Source organism: Drosophila albomicans, chromosome X (genome assembly GCF_009650485.2).
Source record: "Drosophila albomicans strain 15112-1751.03 chromosome X, ASM965048v2, whole genome shotgun sequence".
In the NCBI taxonomy this organism is placed as follows: Eukaryota; Metazoa; Arthropoda; class Insecta; order Diptera; family Drosophilidae; genus Drosophila; species Drosophila albomicans.
In genome coordinates, this window is record NC_047627.2 from 9365016 (window position 1) to 9388593 (window position 23578).

At 30.3% G+C, this 23578-nt stretch overlaps 1 protein-coding gene across 22 annotated transcripts in view; it reads right to left on the bottom strand.

Annotated features, from left to right (window-relative positions):
- Window positions 1–3641: 3641 nt before the first annotated feature.
- LOC117575672 (voltage-dependent calcium channel type A subunit alpha-1) overlaps window positions 3642–23578 on the bottom strand; it is a 60646-nt gene continuing 40709 nt past the window's right edge. For 8 of the 22 annotated variants that reach the window (XM_052008713.1, XM_052008712.1, XM_052008711.1 and 5 more), the window contains 12 exons: window positions 20554–20835; window positions 19645–19847; window positions 19377–19585; window positions 17230–17289; window positions 14458–14669; window positions 13603–13639; window positions 10484–10605; window positions 9894–10060; window positions 8847–9047; window positions 6790–6941; window positions 6493–6719; window positions 3642–6410 (listed from right to left, as the gene is read on the bottom strand). In XM_052008713.1, coding sequence (XP_051864673.1) covers window positions 6260–6410; window positions 6493–6719; window positions 6790–6941; window positions 8847–9047; window positions 9894–10060; window positions 10484–10605; window positions 13603–13639; window positions 14458–14669; window positions 17230–17289; window positions 19377–19585; window positions 19645–19847; window positions 20554–20835 — 2023 coding nt within the window. In that variant the 3' untranslated portion in view covers window positions 3642–6259. Of the gene's footprint in view, window positions 6411–6492; window positions 6720–6789; window positions 6942–8846; window positions 9048–9893; window positions 10061–10483; window positions 10606–13602; window positions 13640–14457; window positions 14670–17229; window positions 17290–19376; window positions 19586–19644; window positions 19848–20553; window positions 20836–23578 lie in introns of those variants that run through there. The other 14 variants (XM_034260172.2, XM_034260165.2, XM_034260180.2 and 11 more) reach the window with 7 other exon arrangements.

The window sequence follows — 23578 nt, forward strand, 5'->3', positions numbered from 1 at the left end:
ATCTTCTGGAATTGGCACAATCCTTGATCCTTGCGATGACTGTGTCAATCGATGCGTACTCGTGAGGACTTTTATCATGCCAAATTTAATCCCAATCGTCCTTGTGAATATCGAGTTATTATCGAATTACTAATTTAAGTATCTTTCATTTGACCAACAAAGCTGAAGCGTTAGAAGCATTAGATGGTAATTAATAGAGTTGTTTCCCGCAATGCTTGCTATATATGTCCTTTGATAATGGAACATTCAATATTTTTATACATGCGTTAATTTGCATCCTAAAAGTATGCTTTACTTGTGCCAAACAATTAGGCCACCACAAATCCACGACGAGTTTGAAAAAACCCTTGTAAAATGTCAGTTGGGCAAAATGAAATACCAGGCGAACATAATTCAGCAGCAAGGAGAAATGCAAATTTAACAAAGCGCATTAAAAGTATGCTGCAAAATATTAGTTAGTAATTTTGTTAGGCTTAATTGCACATCCTAAAAGTATGCTAAGATAAATTTGGCAGCCATTAGTCAGCCATCAGACAGTCACCGCCCAACCATAGATGGCGCCAGTTACTATTGAATCTTTATACTAAGGGCTTGTCTTTGATAGAACTTATTTAAACGAATATTCTTTTTTGAAAACAAGCTACATTTAGTGCACACTAGAAGGCTATAATCACAAGGATCAACTTTATCGATAGTACTTTATTTCGAAAGGAGTATCGCCAGCACGATTCAAGCGTTCTTTACACAGTTCACATCATTCTTGGTAGATTGTTGTTCCTTGTCACCCTGAAAACCCTTTTCAAAAGACTTATTTGTAATTTTCTGGCATTCATTTGGTTTTTATTATTATGTAATTCCTTTACTCTGTGTAAAATAAGAAAGTATTAATAGGTTTTATTAACAAATTTGTTGAAGGCAGGTATTTATGTTATTATATGTTTGCTTATGTATATCTTGTATATAAATTACAAGTCCTTTTTATAATTATTTATTAATTATTAAATTTAGTTCAGTTATCATTATTCCTTATATATTTAAACTGCATTATTACTTAGTGTATTCAGTTAAGAAATCTTTATGTATGTATAAGTATTATAATTAAATTTTTGCATTTACCATTTAAATTATTATATTGTAAGTACTTCTTGTTTTTTTTTTCTTGACTTTTAGCTTTTTTTTGTATTTTTTTTTCATTTTTTTCGTTTTCCTTTTCTTTTTTTTTTTTTGTTTTGGTACAAAATTAAGAGCTATTTAGATTTCGATTTCTCATGTGACTTATACACCAGACAGTTTTTAAACAAGACAAAATGTACAAAACAAATAAAAAACAGAATAAGCATCATACCGTCATCTGGCACATGTAAAGCAAGATAATGCCATTCTCTTCACTATATCATGACTAAATAGACTATACGTATGTTTGTATGTATTGTATGTATATGCAAGTATATTTTTACAAATCTACAGTCAATCTTTCGCACCCCAGGTGTAGTTAGATCTAAATGAATTTGCAAAAATCTGTATTTTGTACAGTGCACACGTATTGATTCACGATTCAATACGAAACCGTTTTGTAGTTATGAATGTACAAAATGTCAGAAGAAGAAATTACAAAGGGGGTTTGGAAGAATTGAACTGAACGTTTTCAAGCTGTAAGTTAAGTTATGTTAAGAGTTATTGAGTGTTTTTATATATTCTCATGACGAAATATTGTACTAGATGCCTTAACTTTGCAGGACAAAAAACAATCGTTAGATTTTCATATATGTATGTATGTATGTATGTTTGTTTATATATATAAAAAGATTCGTTCTAAATAAGTATAATGATATTTTTGGTTGTGAAAAGGAGAAATATATGTATTTTATGCTAAATAGAAGTAGCTTTATTCACTGAGTTGTCGCAGTGATGTCAAAGTTGATCCCTACAAATCGCGCTTATTATTTATACAATACAATTGAAAAGAGTTCACTGCTGTCCATTGTAAGCGAGCGGCATTGAAATAGACAATTACAAAGTATTCGGATAATTGAAACAAAGAAAATAGAAAATGTTTGAATTATATAGTCGAGAGTGCTCGACTGCAAGGATGTGACCATGTGACCAGTTCTCAGGTTCAGGTTCCCTACCAAGTATTCGCACACACATATAAACATATTAAGACACATACACACATTAACAAACACGCAGTTATGTACGTCTTTATAGCGTCGTCAGTAATGATTCTTCCTTCCACCACGGTCGCCATATTAAAATCGAGACAAACTTTTAACCCTTTCTACCATTCGGACAACAATCGGATCCACATGTGCTGATCAAGAGTAGATATATATTATATATATTTGTTTGTTTGTTTCGAAAATGCTGTTTTCTTATATCTGTTCTATATACAAATTAGTGTGTGTGTGTGTGTGTATGTATTGCGCATGCTGTTTGCAGATTGCTAAAATAATCTGAATCGTTTTAGCCAGTGTTCGAGTGTCGGTTGTCTATCTGTATTTTTATTTCATTTTTCTAAGCAAACTAATCCTCAGTCTTGAAGCTACTGTGAGGAAACTTAAAGCCAGTAATTATTTCATACACTCGGATATATTAGTCGAAACGAGCTGGATCGGATCACTATTACATAATATATAGCCATCAAAGGAACAATTGGTCGAAAAATAAATTATCCTATACAAAAAATTTGTGGCCTTTGCAAATACAAATATCAATTGAACACAAATTCAATATATATATATATATACATATATATACTATATATATATACTATATACATATATATATATATATGATGTACCTTGACCAAGGTTCACAAAAACGATTGATGGAAAAATGGGTTTGTTTTTTTTGTTTTTTTGTTGTTTTTTGTATGAACATTATAAGGAAACAATCTGCAAGTTGAACCCAAACACAAACACATGCCCCAATTATTTGCTAATAATAAAAATTCAACGTTTTCTAACCAGCATATGTTAATAATTACGCTTCAATTAAAATATCTTGTGTTACATGCGAAATGAATTGTAGAAGACTCCTAAGCTCCTAAGCTTACATTTTTGGTTTTTATATTTATACATGTGTATATTTGACTAGGTTTCTTAAAATTAAAAAAACAAAAAAAAAAAACAAGAAAATCAAATCAACATTTTATATAATTTTGGGTGAATTTTGCAATTTTCAAAGCAAAAATGAATTAGTTACAAAATGTTCGTATTTTGAAGCTTTTGATGGAGAAGTCTGCAAGCAAGTGAGATTTGATCTATGTTTTACATAAATGTTATCTTTGATCACTTAACCCATGGCATTTGACACACTTATCCACTTGTCTATTGTATATTTATATATATATATAGTATATATGTGGGTGTTTCTATGTATGTATGTATGTAAATATGTATGCATACTAATCCTGCATGTGGGTGATGTATACAGTGCATTTTAAAGATTTATGTTTGATTTTTGTTGTTGTTGTTCTTGTTGTTTTTGTTAATTATTTGAATATTTTTTTGGTTTTGTTTTTGTTTTTTGGTATTTTTGGTTTGATAATGTAGAAGTAAATAGTATTTAATTTGACTAACCTACATACAAATTTATCGTATGCACTATCAGAGAAGTGAGTCCTTATTTGTTTATGTTTGTTTTTTTTTTTGTTTTTGTTTTACTCATTTTGGTGTTTGCTTTCATACATATGAGCTAAGAATACGTATTGTGTAATTTCGCATGGCTGCTTCACGATTTTTTTTGTTTGTTTTTTGCTTTATTTATTTACTTAAGTTATGGATTTCATCTGTTAAAGTACAATATTTGTGCGCTCTTTAATATTCCGGCGTTCAACATCCAGATGTTGATTTATAGATTCAACTATATATACGCTAATTGGTTTTTGATTTAGAATGTCACTAGTGTGTGTCTATATGTTATAGATGTATGTATATCTGTTAAAGTTATGTTCAAGCTTGTTTTTTTGTTTTTTTTTTTTTTGTTGCTTGCTTTGTTTTGTTTTTGTTGTCACTTAGCTGCATTTCTATTGCAAGATTCGCTGAAAAAATGTATCTATACATATTATCATCGTATAAGTATGTACTCAAATACATACTTATATACCATGTACACACAAGTATGTATGCATGTACATTGTCTATGTGTGTACGCAAGAATATGTTTGTGTGCATATGCAAAGATACAAAGAGGTCTGTACGATGAAACGCGAAACGCGAAATGCGAATCACGAAACAAATGAATGACGCGAAAAGATATATTTGCATATTCTAGAGGATTGTTTTTGTCTTTTAACAACAGTATAACATAAATCTGTATGTAAGTATGTTTGTAGTATTCTCATCCTACATATTGGATGAGAGTAGATCCTTCTTTTCTTTGTCTATATATGTTTTGTAGTATTTAGTTAAAGGAAGACGACAAAATTCAACAACATAATGCACTTCTATTTGTGGAATCGGAATCAGCAACAGAAAAATCTATATTACTCGCTATGTGTATGGAATTTATAGTTGCTGATTTCGCAGTTATCGAAAGTCAGAAAAACAATTTCCCAAAAACAAAAAAAAATTAAATATACATGACAAAAAAAAAAAACAAACAATTTAATTATAGTTGGTTTTACTCATACATTGCCTAAGATTTACACACAAGTCACTCATTCACTCACTCGATCACAAATATTCCAAAAAACAGACTCAATCACACAAAACAGTCACCAAATTCACAAAACGATCAACTCTTAACATTATTTCATGCACACTTCGGCAAGTGTTTATCTCATGTACTTATTAATCAAAAGAATATCCCCGCTGCTTTCTCTTTCTCTTTCTATATATATATATTTATTTATGTATATGTGTATATACTATCGAATCGAATGCATCCGTAGGTGATTAAAACGCGCTCACTTGTTTTTTTTTTGGTTTTGTTTTTTGTTTTTTTGCTGCTATGTAGTATACTCGTAGTCGTACATAAATACATAATACATAATACAAAAATTTGATACCTACAATAATAATAATATTTGTTAATATACACAATCGTATAATAATAAATATACATAGTTCTGCATTTGAATGTACATAATTGAATTATTAACTTTAAATATATATAAACAAGACAAAAACGCTTGTAAATGGATTACAGATTCATCAAGTTTTATGCATGTAAATATGTACTAGATGACTACTAGACTTATTATGTATATAATGTATGCGAGTACCTACATATTGTACATATACATAGATACTACCTACTTATATTCTATATTCTAAATATGTTCAAAAGATTTTTAGGTGTTACCTACATACAATACGTTTTTTTTTTTCTGTTTTTGTTTCACATCGTTTCTGTCATTTACTAGTTATTCACTTTTCTGTGTTCCTTTCCTTTCCATTGTTTTTTTTTTGTTCTAAGTTTTTGTTTTTGTTTTTTATACATTTCAGCGCGTTCTGGTTCTGGATTTTGTTTTGTTTTGTTTGTTTTTTTTTTGCTATTAAAGTGTATGATACCAATCCATTTGATGTTCCTGTTGGTGTTCGTCTTGTTCTCGTTCTTGTTGTATTAGATTGTGATGATCCTGATTTTGGTAATGCTCGTGATAATGATGATCTTCTAAGTCGGCAGATAAGGTAAATCTATCGTTAGCTGTGATGCTATTATAATTAATATTGTTATCCGAATAAACCCTTTTAATATCTACTGATGTTGTTATTGTATTTGGTAATATCATTGTTTGATTTGTTGGTGTCATTGGTGTTACAGTTGTTGCAGTTGCAGTTGCATTTGCAGTTGCTATATTTTTTCTGTGTTGCTTGTTTACTAATATATCCGATTGCGATGATGTCGTTCTAGTTACTGGTAATGATGACACTGTCATTATTGGAACAGTCAATTTCAATGGAGAAGCGTCGCTATACGAGTAATACTCGGAACTGGATGTGACTGGATGTTTCTTCGTTAGGTTTTTGTTTTGCGATTGCGGCTGACGATTTGGATCTGAATTTTCTAGAGACAATTTGATATTGGATGCTCCTGTTGCTATTATTGATGTTACTGGTGTTGTTGTTGCTGTTGCTTTTGCAGTTGTTGTTGTTGTTGTTTTCATGGTGGTATTATAATAACGATTCTCATTTCGTCGTCGTATCGTATCAAAATTGTGATCTAAATTTGGTGCTGATAACGATGAGCAAATGGCGTGATGCTATACCCAGATCTGTTCGTTTCGATTACGCGATCGCAATCAAAGCCTTTGCTAGCACCAATCCTCCTCATCCGAATCGGAATGTCGAGTATTAAGTCCGCTCTTTGGCTTAAAACCATTAAGAACCGGAGATGGCAGTACACGACCCGTTCGGCCCATAGCTAGCGCTTGTTCAAACGATAACGGTGCTATGTATTCCAGTCTATGCAAATATATATATAAGTATGTTACATAGATTAGATCAAAATTACTACAATTACATTAATATACGCAATCACAATTACCTTTCTCTTTCCACTTCCCGTTCACGATCGCATTCACGCTCGTATAACTCTCGTTCCCGATCTCGATACTCGTATCGCAGATCGTACTCATGTAATCGATCGCGATCTCTAAAGCGTTCTCGATCACACTCGCGCTCTCTTCTACTATAATACACGTCTCTTGGGTCCCGCAGTAGGTCGCGGTGATGTGGCAGCGAGTGAACACTGTGAGGTGTTGAGTGATGCGTCTGTAATTGTAATTTGAATTGTATTTTTATCAATCAATATGATCTTCACTGATGATCAATTTCAACTTACGTGTGTAGGACTCGCATTCAGTTTGGGGAAATTAATATTGGTTGGCTTAAGCTGCAATGTCGACGGTTTGCTTGGAGTCGGTGGTAGGCGTCGCCCAATGCCAGCCCTCCGAGAGGCTAGCGTCGGGTAGCTGTGCTGCACATGGGTGCCACCTGTTGTTACAACAAATATAGTTGACGAAAGAGTGCGATTAGTTTTTGATGACAAACACACACACACTGCACTTAATGCAAATGAATACAAGTAACTCTAGTTATGATAGTAAACGAAACCATAGTATGTGCCTAATAAATGATTTATACTCGAAATTGATTAATATAATGCAATGTTTTTCTTTTTCACATTTGTGGCAATGTTCAGATTTTGTTAGATAGACTTTCAAAATCCAAACATATGTAACTCTATGTAATGGACCGTGCAACGTACAGTCTTTGATTCAACAACGGAAAGAAAACCTCGCATATAATAAGCATACGAACTATACATGAACATTAAATAGACATATATTTGTTTTTTGTTCTGTATTATATTAATTTGCAATAATTATATTTGAAATAAAGAGAAAAAACATTAATCAAATTTATTGAATGTCCATATATAAGAAAAGAAAACAAAACAACTATGGTCTCATAATTTAATGCATCAAAATGCACAATTGGTTAAGATGATTCAGGGTGGTCAGTAACTATATTTTTTATTTTTTATTTTTTTTTTGTGGTAGCATGCATGACTGTCAACTATGGAATACATACAAGTATAAGGACTATATATAGTACAAACGGAGACAGAGCGAGAGAGACAGATAGATAGATAGATAGATAGAGAGAGGTAGAGAGAATGAAACTAGGATAAACGTAACAGTGCCAAATACGAAATATATACATATTACAACTTTTGTCATCAACTGCGACCTAATTGCTTCATTTTACAAATTTGAATCATTTTTCTTTGCTGCTGCAAGTCATAAACAATTTTTTACACCCGTTGCCACTCGAAATGAGAGCAAAATGACAATTAGAAATCGAGTCCCACATTGCTGCTGAGCTTGATTATCTAAGAAGGTTTTTCAGAAAGTACCATATTGAGGGGTGTTTTTTTTTTTGTTGTTCTTTTTAGCGAAGTAAAATTGTGGAAAAGGACAAAGCACATAGATTCTTGGTCAGTAAATTTGGCGGAGAATGACTTATAGGTATACTAATTGAATTGAAGAACTGTCTTAAGATGGTCATACAATTCAATTGTATTATTATTTGTATTATTATTTTTTATTATACATATGTATATTCTTCTTTTCTTTTCTTTCTCTTCTTTTTGTTTTAGATTCGTCAGTCTACTGTCCGTACTAATTTCTTCTATATATTGGTGGTGGGTCTGCATAATTGATTAATATTAATATTGGAGTACGATAATATTATAGTCTTTAAAGTTGTGCTGTATGCATATATCTCACAACCGTTTAGTGAAAATTTCTTGTTGCCAAATTGAATTGTGTAGATTGATGAGGATGAATGTTTGTACATAGTATACATAATGTATAAGTGGTATTATGGGCACAAGAGATATATGAAATATGAAAGCTGCTATTACGATTATTATTGGTTTTTGAGTACGAGTACAAGTACATACATACATATACATAAGTAATGTTCAATGTGAGAATGCTCAGAAAACAACTGAGAGATGTTGTGTAGAGTTTATAAAGGTAGTAGTAGAGTAGAAAACTGTTTAATTATTTTTTTTTTGTGGAATGAAATAACTTCTTATGGCATGACATGACAATACATGTACTTGTTTTTTAATTAATTTATTTTTTTTTTAGCTATTTGGCAGCTAGTATGTACGAGTAAGCATGTCTGAACTGATTTTGATAACTGATGTGTATAAGTCGAAATGTTTGAAGAAATTTGTGTAGAAGAAAGTACTAGCATATAGAGAAAACATGTAATTTATGTTTTTTTTTTTTTTTAAATTTGATTTGATTTGATTTTGTATTGATTGTGTTTTGATTTGATTTTGATTGAGTTATCAGCTTTAGATAGCATGTGCTAAAGATGTACCCATATCAATCCCATAACCAAGTCTGTCTCGTTCACGCATCTCCTGAAGTCGAGCGGGACTCGGCGATCGTGATCTTTGACATAAACTTGTTGTCCCATATGTGGGATAAGGCAGTTGAGTGCGTTTACTGCGAGACAAATGACCACCGTAACGAGAAGGCGAAGGCGAACGGGCCGGACTTGTCGATGCTGACCATGAACCTATATTGTACATATAACAACAATAATAAAGAAAACGACAATAATTAAGGATGTCGGGGCACAACAGTTTACGTATTGTAAGAATTGCATTAATATAAAGTTTTTTTTTCGTTTCGTTTTTGGTTTTTTTTTTTTTGTTTTTTTTTGTTGGTAAGTAAAAGCAAACTTCATTGAAATTCAAAATCAAAATCAATAAAATTTGTAAAGAAACTGTAAATAAATGGAAAACGGAAATGAAATACAAGTATCAATTTAAAGATAGTTAAGTAAGCTGTAGACATATCATATGTGTTTTTTTTTTTTTTATATGACTATGAACTACTGAATATTTTAGATAAAACTTCGGATTCACCGAATAAAAAATGTATGCACTTTATATAGATATATGTATAGTATTAACAATAGCGTTTGTACAATATGACTGATATTTTTCACATTTATTAAATTATTTTCCTCATTTCTGCAATATTTCCATTACACAACTTTAAATGTCTCTTGACAAAAAAAAAAAAAAAACACAACACAAAAATAAAGAAGAAATAATCGAAGAAAAAAACAAGAGAATAAAAACTGAACAAGAATAATTCAAGCAAAACATTGAAACGCCTTTGAAATGATGTAAAAACTTAGCCGACACATTGCTATCAGTGTACTTCGTAAGTACTAAGTAGTAGTAGTAAAGGACGCTTTAGATTATTACTATTTATGGTTAGATTAGCGACCGACTCACACATACATTCAGAAGTGCATTAAATACATACATTATAGTTCATACATACATATGAGTAAACTATGTATATGTAATATAATGATGGAAAATACTAAAGTGGAACAATCATTTCATACCTCTTGGATACCGTGGATGGCTGTTGCCATGCCTAGTTGGATGGCGAGTCTCCTTGACCATCTCTACAACATTAGATACGGTATCGGAGAATCCGATATCATGATGTATGTATTGATGGCCACGCCGTCTAGGACTTGGAGATCTTGCTAATGGAGAGCCGTTGTGTCTGTGATGTGATGGAAGAAAACATAATTGAGATTCAAATTAGTATGGTAATTATTTAATATTTATGTGTGATTGGATATTTAAACTTAACTGTGATATACCCGTGGTATTATTTTCAAAATATTATGAAATAAATATTAAATTATACCGAAGGCTATATTTGGTATATCGATATGCTTTTATCAAAAATATAGCAATATACTAAAAAATACTACATTATACTCTGAAGGTTATATGTGATATGCCGATATGTTATTACCAAAAGTATATCAATCAATATACCGAAAAATACTATACCAGGCTATATTTGAAAGCTAGTAAGCTAGGACCCTACACTTATGAGCAGCGGTTATAAGAGTACAGACTTATTTTGGTCATCCCTATTTGTGCAGATTAAGTGAGAGTTAATATTAATTTATCTTACCTCAAACTAGGCGAATGCCGATGGCCATTCATGTACGAATGTCCAGGATGTAAATGGCCCGCATCGGCGCCAGTCAACGATTCTTGTGATGGATGCCTCGATGCATCTTGCAGTTCCAGCATCTATCAAGAGAGTTCAGAGGTTGAAATACTCATTTGAAATAACAAAACGAATGAACGATACCCATTTGAAATCAGGCACAATATTGATGACTTTTATCTGTAGTACGATGCATTTAATTGACAATCAAAACAATCAAATAGACATGGGCCAGATTTCGCATGGATTCATTCATTGCGCAAAGAATTATTTATATGTATATTTAGTGTACAATAAAAGCTACTAATGTTTCCTATGCTCTGCGAGCGAAATGATCGATCGATATTGTATCGTTTAATTCGCATCACTTTCAAATAAAATTGTTCACTTGATTTTAAAATTGTTAATTAATATTTTATTCGAAATAAACGGTGCTAAATTGATCATTTCGCTCACTCTGCTAAGGCTCCAATATGGGAGCGAAGGGAATAATACATACGTATATATAAAAGCGACAAAAAATATATGTATGTGTATATATATGTATATACGGCGTATATATACGCATACATATACTTGCGTAGATATTAAAGGATTATATATATATATATTATATATGTATGTATATAATAAATTAAAAACAAATATTACTTCACTGCAACAAAATACATTTCCAAATGCGGATTAAATTGCGCTAGGTTGAAGTATCGAAAGGTTCTTAAATGCAGGATAACCTTATTTAAGGCGTGTAACATATAAACAAGTTCATACACTACTTAGGAGAATACATTTATGTTGTATATATGTATATATACTCGAACACTTTGAAATTATTGTCGATTTTTCGTTATTTGGCTTTGTTTCTATCGTATATATACGATATATGTATATATACCACATATAATATATATACATATCATTTTATATTTTATCAGGTTGACTATTGTTTTATTTGTGTGATTTTTTTCATATGGTTTTTTTTTTTTTTGGTTGTTGTTTTTATATGCCAATTGATACCCAGATTTATCTATATAATTGTAGTTAAATGTTGTCCTATATTTATGTAAAACCAAGTGACATTCTCGTATTAAAATTAATCAAGTGTAATAATAAGGAAATGATTTCAAACTTAATGTCATTACACAGCTATACCGTTAAAACTATTTAAATAGTATGATGCTAGTTTATATAATACTATATTATTGTAGTTTATAGTAGTGTATATAGTATAGGAAAGATTGATAGTCAGCGAATCTAAACTAAAAAAATTAAGCGTATGCATAAGTACATCAACTAATTGTTACTACAAGTATTTACATATATATATATATATTCAAAGTGTGTGTGTATGTTTGGGGTGCATCTAGTTGAATCCAGAGTTCATATGCTTATTTACATTCTACTTATGCTAGTCATAGTTATATACATGCAACAATTGATTAAGATATGCATAAATGAAGGGTGTTTTTAGCTGTTTTTTTTTTTTTTTGCTCATAACATATATATACAAAAAGTTGTTGTTGTTGTTGTTGGATGATTCCAGTTTTGTCTTTGGTGCAAGTGCTGTGGTGTGGTTTATCGGCTGTGTGAGTTTGTCCATGATTGAGCGATGTACCCGATGTATGGTATGTACTTACCACTTTGGCAAATAAATATATGTTCGAGTACGAGTTCGAGTACGAGTACGAGAGTATATACCGTCTCAGATATTCTTGATTGATCTTAACATTTCACCCGGAAATATTATCTCTAACCACATACACATATGGCTAAACAAAACAAATACAGATACAGATGTACACAGTTCAGTGTGTATATATGTATGTACGTACGTATATATGTGTAGGTCTACATAAATTAAATACAAAATATACTATAGTTAAATATGTAAATATAACTTGACTAGTTAGTTAGTTGTGGTGTTCACACATTTGTATGCCCAGCCAGACTTAGTTTTTGTTTGAAGTGCAACAACATAGAGAAGAGCATCTTGTACTTCAGAGATAAATGAACATGTATGTAGTATGTATAATATGATAACACTTTGGAATAGGTTTGCTTTTTGAGAAATCAATTTGTAAGAAATAATTAAATTACAAATGAAATGAAAATCAAATGAATAACATACATAATTGGAATGAAATGATAATCAAATTTAGTGTTCCACATTTTTGTGAGAAGGGGGGAAAGGAAAACAAGCAAGTACAAATACAAAATGAAAACCCAAAAGTAATGTGAGCAATGTGGAAAGAGGCTACTTATACACGTGACTGTATTAGCACTATAGTTTGAACCTATAGCTTTGCTTTCTAATTGAATTGGTGATTGAGGTACACGAATTATTGAGAAATCGTTTTGATCAACAAATCGTTCTGCAAGTCAGCTTCAGTTTTACATATGTTGCTCTGATTTCAACATCGACATATCGACAATATACATCATATGTATGTAACATATATTTGTCTAATTCAATAACAGTATCGAGCTCTCCCGCGATGCTGCGGCGCTAACAACTTGCAAGACTTGCTGATGAATTGCCTACGTACATGTAAGTACTTATACATACGATCAACGATCAAAATTACAACATTGAGTACGGGTACTAAGCTTCTCTAACTGTTTAAAAATTGGCTATGCAACATATATGTATGTATGTATTGTAAGTATTCTTCGATTAAGAGAGAGAAAATGCCAAATTATTGCAGACATGATGATGATGTACATCGATGTACATTCAATTATTTCACACATACACATACATACATTCATATACGTGTACATACAGTTGTACACACATACATATATATATGTATACATATATACATATTTAAATATATGTATTACATAAATAAGTATATAAGTTATACATATTACGTAAATGAGTGAACGTTTAGTAGTAGTAGTAGTAGTATATTCAAAGGTACTAGTGTTTTACTTCGACTTATTAATTAATTGGTTGTGAACAACATTTATATCGGAAACGGATTATTGACACAAAAATTATTCACATATATTCATATAATATACAATTATTTATTCTTGTTTTAGTAAATTTTCGATAAATCGATAATTTGGTTTACCGCTTGGAGTTTATCAAACTTATTCACCTTTTTGTTTCTGAAATTATTTAAAAATTAGAAAAAAACAATTTACTTATGTAAATGTACAAAGCACAAAATTTGTTAAGTGGTTGTTTTTTTTTTTGTTGAATTTTCTTTTTTTTTTGTGTGTTATTGTTTTGTGAGTTTTTCAAATTAAAAACGAAAGAAACCAAAAAACACAATAGTTAACACGTATTGCTTGAACTTTGCAGACCCATACATAATATTTAGCGAATTCTAATATAAAATGATGAATGATTATTAATGATTCTTAAGTTTAATGTGACTTTGGCTCCCATATGTTCAATATCTTATAATCTTATTCAAATTTGTTTGGTTTGAAAAATACTGGAAAGGAGTTCTGCTAGTTTATAGAGATACATAAAATGTAATTCGGTGGAGATATATATCAATAAAAAGAAGGTGCGATTGGAAATTTTGACTCGGTTCGTAAAAAGAAATTACTGATTAATCGAATATGTTTGAATATTCCTTTCTCTTTGGTGGAGTGAACCACCATAATATATAACTTTGTGTTAGAACCTATTGTGGCATAGTAAACCAACTGCTTGGGAAAACCAATTGTATTTTTGTGTAAGAAATGGAATGAGCTAAATACGTTTTCAAGGGACACTTCACAGAGCACAATTATCGTTACTTTTGATAGACATATTACAATGGGAATGTTCTTAAGCTTGTTGTTAGTAGTACATAATAATGATGGTGATGATGAGTTTAGATTCAATGATGAGATTGTTATTTTGATGATGGCGTTGGAATTACTTTGCATTTGACGAGTAAATGTTAAAGTGAAGTTAGTTAGTTGTAAATTACCTAACAGATCGCTTTCTGATCGTCGTCCGACGTGCTAGTGTTGCCAAACTGTTGTGTTCGACATCACCGTTAGCGTGATGAGTGCTCGTTAATAAATGTGTCTGTGAGTTGGCGGCTCCTTCCCCGTTCTGCTCGAAACTTATGGAGCCCTGTCGCGATCCTCCTTTGTCAAGGGCGGCCATATCGAGCAAACAGTTAAAGAATGATTGTTTCTATTGGAATTGCGATTGCGATTGCGTTTGCAGTGCAGTTTGTCAATATTGCCGATGCCAGTTTGTTTGTTTTTTTTTTTTTTCGTTTTTTTACGGGTGCCATTTATCAGAGTTATATTCATTAGATTAGTAGTTAAGTGATTTTGGATTCAGCGTATTTCATTGTTGTTGTTATTTTGTTGATTGCAAACGTTGTATTAATTTTGTTTGTTGTAGTTTTGTTGTTGTTGTTGTTGTAGATTAGTTGAAGTTGGGTGAGTGATGAGTGTCGAAAGTTATGGTTTTATTGCAACGCATTAGGATTGTTTTTTTTGATTTTGTTTATTTTCATTTTTTTTTTTGTGGTATTGTAGTTAAACGTTAAATGGAATGTAAGAATTATTATAGAATAATTGAAAATATAATAAGTAGGTAAGAAGAACAAATAAATGTGTAAATCAAAAAATATTACAATTTATATATTGTAGTATGTAGTATATGTATAGGCATATGTGTATTTATATATATATACACACATGATTTAAAGTCTCAATTGCTATATAAATGTATAATATATGTTTACATATACATAAATATGTTTATGTCATACGTAGTAATATATATGTATATATATATGTAGAAAGGGCAAATAGCGGTATATTCGGTGGTTTTGTTGACTTCAATTCATTGTATGTACGTATGTTATATAGAGTAAGTAAGTAAGTTGTGTGTGATGTGTGTATACCATTTAGAAATGTTTGAAAGCACTATGCGATTTATTTTTAATGTGTCTGTATATATGAATCGATTGATGCTTTCGCTTTATATAGTAAAATGTACTAGTAGTAGTAGTAATTGCTTAGAAGAGATTTGAGATTTTGGTTTTTGGTTTTGATATGGTAAAAACATGCGCAAACATTTTTACAAATCACTAGGTTTCAAGAAAATCTAAGAAGTATGTCTATTTATTATATTGTTAATGATATTATTATTATTATTATTGTTAATATTATTATTAGAGTTGTGTGTGCCAATTGAAGAAAAACGTGGACGGTACAAGTGAATTGAAATTGAATATTTTTAATATGTAATTATTATTATTTCGATTTAAAATTTGTTTTTTTTTTTGTTTTGTTTGTTGCTTGTGATTATTAATATTTTTTTTTGTTTTTGTTGAGAGAGAGAAAGAAAGGAGGTGTGTGTCTTTAAAAGTAAATATGCTAAGTGTACAACTGAAAAAGATTGCATCTTAATGACACGTTTAAATCCGATAGTATTTTGTTGCATGCTAACGTTTAAGCTTAAGGTCTGTGATTAGATTAAAAATATGCAAAACATTTTAAGTTTTACCCAAGAGTATGGACTAATACAATCTGTTGCATGCCTATCAGTTTTAAATTAGTATAGGAAACTCAATGGCAAAACTTTCAAATCAAATAAAAAATATATGTATTAAATATAGGACATTTGCCATGGTTTTTTCACCACTATCGCACTATCTGATTTATTTTTGTATTCTTTTTTTTTTTTTGCTGTTTTTCAATTTGTCATTTTTCTATACGTTATTTGTTTATTATTGATATTTGATTATTACACATGTGGGTATATAGGGAATAATAATATCATAACCATTATTGGCATATATATGTATATGTGAGTGTACTGCTGTTAGTGATGCATTAGAAAATCACTACAATAATGTTCATACTAATAAATTGCTGTTCGTATATATCTATTTAAATATGTTATGTAAATATTTCTCTAATATATGTATATATAGTATCATAATTCATTACAAGGCCTGTCTTTAAGAAAGCGAGTGTAATGGTGCAAAATCTTTTTGTTGATTATGTGCGATATTAAAATTTCTCAATGCAATCAGAATCGGCAAAGATAAACAAAAAAAAAAAGAAAGAAAATGTTGCTCTAGTTTCGTTCATTATAAGCATAAAAAATGTGCATTTTAAAGGCACAAGGATTTTAGTAGACGCGCAATTTGTTGAAATTGTTGAAAAGAATTCTTTAGGAAATTGCTGAATCGGTTCGTAAAGGTATACGTTAAAGCGGAAAATCTGGAGTCTGGATAAGTTGTTGGCGCTACTCCTCTAGTTTATCATAAATTCATAAATATTGTTTTCAAGAGTCCTAATTTGAGTGATTAATATGTATGTACATATATGTACATTTGATAATCTTGAAGTCTTTGGGTTAAGCCTTTTACTTGTATCCATGTGAAATTGGGAAATAGATATTGTGGTGTGAATGTGATAAGCGAAAATATAACCATAGCATTGCAAAGATTTTTACATACTTAGGTGGTTTTGTTGTAACTAAATAGTATTTGAGAGATTTGGTATTGGATGTCTATGGAGAATTGAGTTGGCATTATATACTAGTAGTAGTGTATTATTATTTGGTTCCTATATATGCACGTTCCTATGCGATTATGTACACATGCCTCTAGCCAAAAAGTTGGTAAATATTTGCAGACATTTTGTAATGGCAAACATGTGAAAGAGGAGCTTATTAAAAGGCAAAGTAAAATCAAGCGAAAGATATTTTAAAAGTTTTTATTATATACCGGCTCCTCGACTGCCGTTGGGCTATATTTACGATCATCATCATCTTCAGGTTTCTTCCGCTATCATTGCCCGATTATCCAATTACAAGTATTGTACGACAATTTCAATTTTATCAGATTTTTTTTTGGTTTTTGTTTTTTTGGTTTGTCAGTGTTAGTTAATCGTTTGTGCATATTAACAAGAATAAAACAATGTGTCATTTAATTACTTTTTATAAGACTAGGCGAGTTTTTTAGTTTAATAAATGACTTTGTCATTATTATAATACTATCTATCTATATTATCTGACAATCTCAGAGAATTCTGAGTACCCTGTCAACGAGCAAGATCGATGAAAATAAAATCGTAATATATAAATTTTGATTTTGAATTTCTGTCGAAAAATTTGTGAAATAAGAAGTATGAAAATTCCTTTATAATACCTGTATATGTTATGAAAATAAGTGTGTTTGTATGTGATACATTCTGTTATTGTTTTTGTTTTGTTTTGTTATCGAAACTACTTCCTAAAATAAACGCAACAAATACGAGTACAATCACAAACTTGATAGTAAAAGTACAAAACATTTTTAAGTCTACCAATATACTTTACTAATGGTGTATATAACCAACTGATTTCGTATAATCAATATAATTGAGTGCGTTGTTCCCGAATAATGCACCATTCATTTTGTTTTTTTCTTTTTGTCGTATCTGTACTATCTGATGAGATTGCCCTTTAAAAAGAGCTAATATTGTGCATCAATTGGGAAGAACACGAGATTTTGAAGAGAAATTTGAAGTGCCATCAAAACTTTTTCCATCATATGAAATTGCATTTGTTTATAATATAAATTAAAAGAAAACGTATTGAACCTATGTATGTATTGTATGTACATATTAATAGAAGAATCGGTTGATAAGTATAGCCGAATGCCAAATTCCACGGCATTAAATTAGATTGAAGTTCGAAAAGATCACACTATTAAAATCTCAATTGATTTACTTAATATATGTAAGTGTATAAGGTTGAAGAGGAAATTCATTTGATAGGTGTGAACTTTTTTTTGTACTTTTCTAGAATATACGAAAATATAATAACAGGAGAAAGGTGTAAATCATTTTCTTATTTTTGAGTGCACTGAACATTTAATTCTTGGCTAAAGTATACAAAAAATATTTTTGGTTTTCGTGTGCGTCAAACTTTAATTTTAAAGTAAATAATATACATAAATCTATATAAATGTCTGTACATGGCACATATGATGGAAAAAGTTTTATTTCTGGGGCTTATTGAACGTTAATTAATTGAGTAAGTATATGTGAAAAACTTGCTATATATTTGTTCCACATAGATACATATGTGACCAACATATAAACAAATATATTAAACGTGAGGTTGCATATAAATTAATTATATACCTCCTTCCAATTCTGCATTTAGTTTAGTTCATAATTAATACGTTTTGTTGTGGTACATTTAAATGTTTGTTATAATTATTATTGAGTGTTCAAACATTTGAGAAGAAAAATCATAATATTCATTACTCATTTATTTCAATTTCTTAACATATTTCATTAATGTCATTGTAATAGTAAATTTGAGTTTATTGAGATTTATTCAATTATTTAAGAAAGTGTCTAAAGCAAGGCAAACGCCTTCTATGCTATATAGATAACCTATGAAATGTTTGCGAATTTGTTGAATAGGTTTTTCTGTTTTCATATTACATCGAACATAAATAAGACGACGACCTCTTGAACGAAAGACAGTGGTGCAATAGTCCAAAATTGTAAGCAAAATAAGCAATATGTTTTTTGTTTTCTTTTTTTTTTAGTTTTCGTAGTAGTGTGATAAGTCATAAAAATGGTATTTTATTAATTAACTTGAGTTCCTATGTTATAATGTTTCCCAACCATATAATTCCAATAAGAATCAACTTAATACTATTCTGATTCGTCATAATAAACATACTTAACCATTAAGCATGTTCACAGTAAAATTCGAAACTACGATGAAATTTTAAATCATTTTTGAAAAACAGACTTATCATAAATGAGTCGTAGCCTATGTTAACCTACTACGTAACTGAAGTACGTTTATATAATATTAAAAAAAAAAACATATTTTTGTGGATTATCGTTAACGATATTTGGAAAAACTTACCGGCATGCCTGAATCAATTTGACCAAATCTCGTATTTCGCCAAGATTCCAATATCAGGAAACCTGCATAGATTTTACCAACTGAAAGTTTTCCCTTATTCAACTGATCAATGGGTGGAACCAACAAGTTTAACATTTTCTTGGCCTGCAGCGGCCAAATGTTTGTGATCGTTTCCCTGAGCTCCATATCCGCCTGATCCATTTCCTCAGCTAAATAATCAAATGTTAATTTTTTAAGATGTTCAATCTGATTTTTGGAAAAGACTTACGAGCTCTCATTTTAATGCTCAGATTCTCCCGAATCAGTGCAAACAATGTTGTAGTGAATTGTACTCTTAATTCATCATCGAGTGGCATATTCATTCGTATAAGTTTCTTGTAGGCAAGACGGTTGGGACACTTGTTGCCAAATCCCAGTGGTGGATCCATGTTTTTCAGCATATCATACATTTCGGTATAATGTATCCTACCACTGTTTGTTTGTTTGGGTTGTTACCAAACAGAATCAGAAAATAATTAAATCAGTTTTTAATCGCCTGTAAATCATAAAAATTTTGTAACACACAAACATTCTCTTCGAAAAATCGAAGGTGCAGACACCAATTACAAGATAATTTCTTCATCATCAATGTAGAATTTAATTTAATTTATAAAATAAATAAAATGCAAATGGTGCAAAATCACATCAGACCAAATTTTATTCTACAGATTTTGTAATGGAAAATAAGACTTCAAACATTTTACTTTAATTTAAACAGAATTATCTTGTGAGGCGTGAGTCAAGTACAAATTAAGTATCAAATAATAACAAAAAGAGTAACTTTATAGATTGAAATCAATTCAAAAATGTGTGGAAGAGAAGTAGAGTCTGAAAACAAATTGAAGAGTCTAACAGTGTTCGACATTGAAGTGTTTTAGAAAGAAAACCGGTGAAAGAATAGTTCTGAACAAGTGTAAGTGGCGTCCAACTAGAAGGAATTGATCATCCAGTCTCATAGAGCATAGAGCTTGCTTCTTCGTATCATAGAAGTTTGTTGTTTGTGAAAATTGTGTATACAAAATGATAATTTTGGGGATCGAGCACAGATTGGCAAAATATAATGAAATGCAATAACATAACTAATTACATATATAAAAGATATTATTTTGTTTGTTTATATATTTAAACTATTAATTACGTCGCATTTGGATCATATTCCGCCCATATGCGCACAAATTCGTCTAAGTGATGAGCACCCAATATACTGGAGTCCCTTGTGAGATAATCAAAATTATCCATGATGACGGCCACGAACAGATTCAACATTAGAAATGAACAAAAGAATATAAACGATACGAAATATGCGTAGGCCAATGTCGAACCACAGTATTCCCCGGCACCCTTTTCGGCATCATCGTCACAGGCTTTGCCCTTCAGACAGGCGAGCATTATGTTTGGCCACGCCTCGCCCGTCGCACATCTATACGTTGGAGGGAGGGGCGGAGGATGGATAAGGTTGGTATTGGTTGGCATCATGGTCAAGAGACGATCATGGATCATGGACGAAAATAATAACAATTGAAGAGAATTAACAATGTGTCTTGTTTTTTTTTTGTACGCGAATTTTTCGTTCGATGTTATCTACAATATATTTAGTATATATGTTACATATGTTATATATATGTTATGTATTTATGGACTACGATTAAGTACTTTTGAATGTATGAGACAATGACAATTGACTAAATAACTCTACACATACATACTTAGGTATGTATGCATGTATCTATGTATGTCCTTTGAATATGTATCACTTCAAAGTTTATTCACACATTAATTTGCTATCAACATACATACTTACATGCATACATTATACCAACTAGTTTCTGTGTATACATTTATATATAAATGTATATATATATATATATAGACAAAAAATATATACTCTGTCAATGCCTATTTTGAGAATCTAGCACTCATGCATACAACATGTCGTATACTTAATATTATATGCTTTAACTTTCTAACATCAGAATTATATGTAAGACATAATATGTGTTGATTAAGTGCCTGAACGGTAGTTGAACACAAACATAGGAACACAAACACATCATCAACAAGCCCACAAAACTGCGAAAAGCAAGCATATGCATAGCATACATATCCATTCATACGTATACATACATGTACATAGACGTACATACATATACATACATGTACATAGACGTACATACATATACATTCATATATATACTTATATGTACATACATATTTATATATACATAAACATATATGTAAATACATTTTCAAGTACATACATAGATGTACATACATACATGTACACACATGTACATATACATACATGTACATATATATGAAATACATATACATGTACATACTTATACATACATATATATTCATATAAGTACATACATATGTATGTTTAGCATATATTCCATGGATATTTCATCATTCGAAAAGAATAATTAAAGAAGCTTGGGTTCGGTTTATGTATTAAACTAAGAATATATTCGTCGCACGATTCGGGTTTGACATATATGATGCAATTGGTTCGGTTCATCACCCGATTCAACTACATTAAAATGTTGAACCAAATAATAAGTTGCCAGAATTGAGGCAATGCATCCACATAATTTTATTACAAGTCATTTCAAACTACCGATCGACCTGAAAAGTACATACAAGTACATATATAGCTTGACTCATGAGTGTTTTTGTGTTTACTTGTTGACTTGTCTGGACTATTGATGATATATAGAGTATATAAATTTGAAGATGTATTTACGCTTTTAAAAAGTTACATAATATTGTACCCGATCAAATACTAATGTAATTGGCTGTCAGAAGTATTGTAGAAAAAAATGAATAAGATTCGGATTCTAAAATATTATATAGTATATAAGTACTAACGGCAACTACTTCTGCAACGGCAAAGGTGCAAACTTTTTCAAATTAAGTTCTGTCACAAATTGTATATTTTACACAAAGTCACATTCATACATAAATAACTAATTTTTATATCAAATTGTATTTAGTATGTATATAACTTGATCAACGGTCTTACACATACAGTTAGCTTAAGATAGTATTCTTAGATCTACAAATATACAGAAGTATTTATTATTTAATTGCAAACTAATCTTAATACGATTATAATTAGTATGAATTTCTTGTTGCATCCTCTTGAGAACAATATGTTTGTATTATACTAACATACTATACTATAGTATGTAAAAGGTGAGATTTACAAAGAGAAGCCAATCATACTCATACATATGTATGTATGTACGTTAGTTAATGTATTTTAAATACTTATACACCTAGAACACATTTTTGATTATAAAACTTGAATGCACTATGTAATGTAATCTGGCCTTTCTCAATTTTTTTTTGTTTCACAGACTTAAAACAACTCTAATCTCTAATCAAATCAAGACACTGTGGAATGATAAAGATGAACAACTACATACAATTACAAAAACGATAACTGGATTTCAATTCTAAGTTAAATATGGATATAGTATAGATGTATGTACATTATATATTATATTTGCTGTGAGGAAATCCTCTACGTACATTGAATATCACAAACAATAAACATTAATGTTGTACTAAAGATGACTGTAGTATAGTACTTTATGCATCTGAAGCATAAAAGTTTGAAATCTAGAAAATTACTAAATGAGTTTTCAAGAATTAATGATCATTATTGAACTGAGTAATAAAAAAACGACTTTCGTATTTGGTTTCATGTTTTTTTTTGTTGTTCTCGTAGTTTCTTTATTTTGTTTAACACTTAATATAAGATATATTATTTTGTGTATCAGCTGATAATGTATTCTCTCTACGATTCTAAATTGCTATTATTGAGATAACCTAACCTAAAAGTAATTGCTCGTATCTATCTATTTCTAGGGAAAAAAAAAATAATATTTTTTGCCCACTTATAAATTTCAGAAATATAAAAATATACTACAGTTGTGATTTGGTAGCTATCCCCTCCACGACCCGTTAAAGGGCATTTAAATAATATACGACTCGTATAATACGAAAAACTTTGATCTATTATAACATTATATATTTAATAGTGTTAAAGTAGCTTGTAAAGGTGGAAATATATATCTATTATATTTATGTATGTATACATATATGCATGTATCTATTTTTAGTAATTATCTTAATTATTGAAAATCGAAACATTG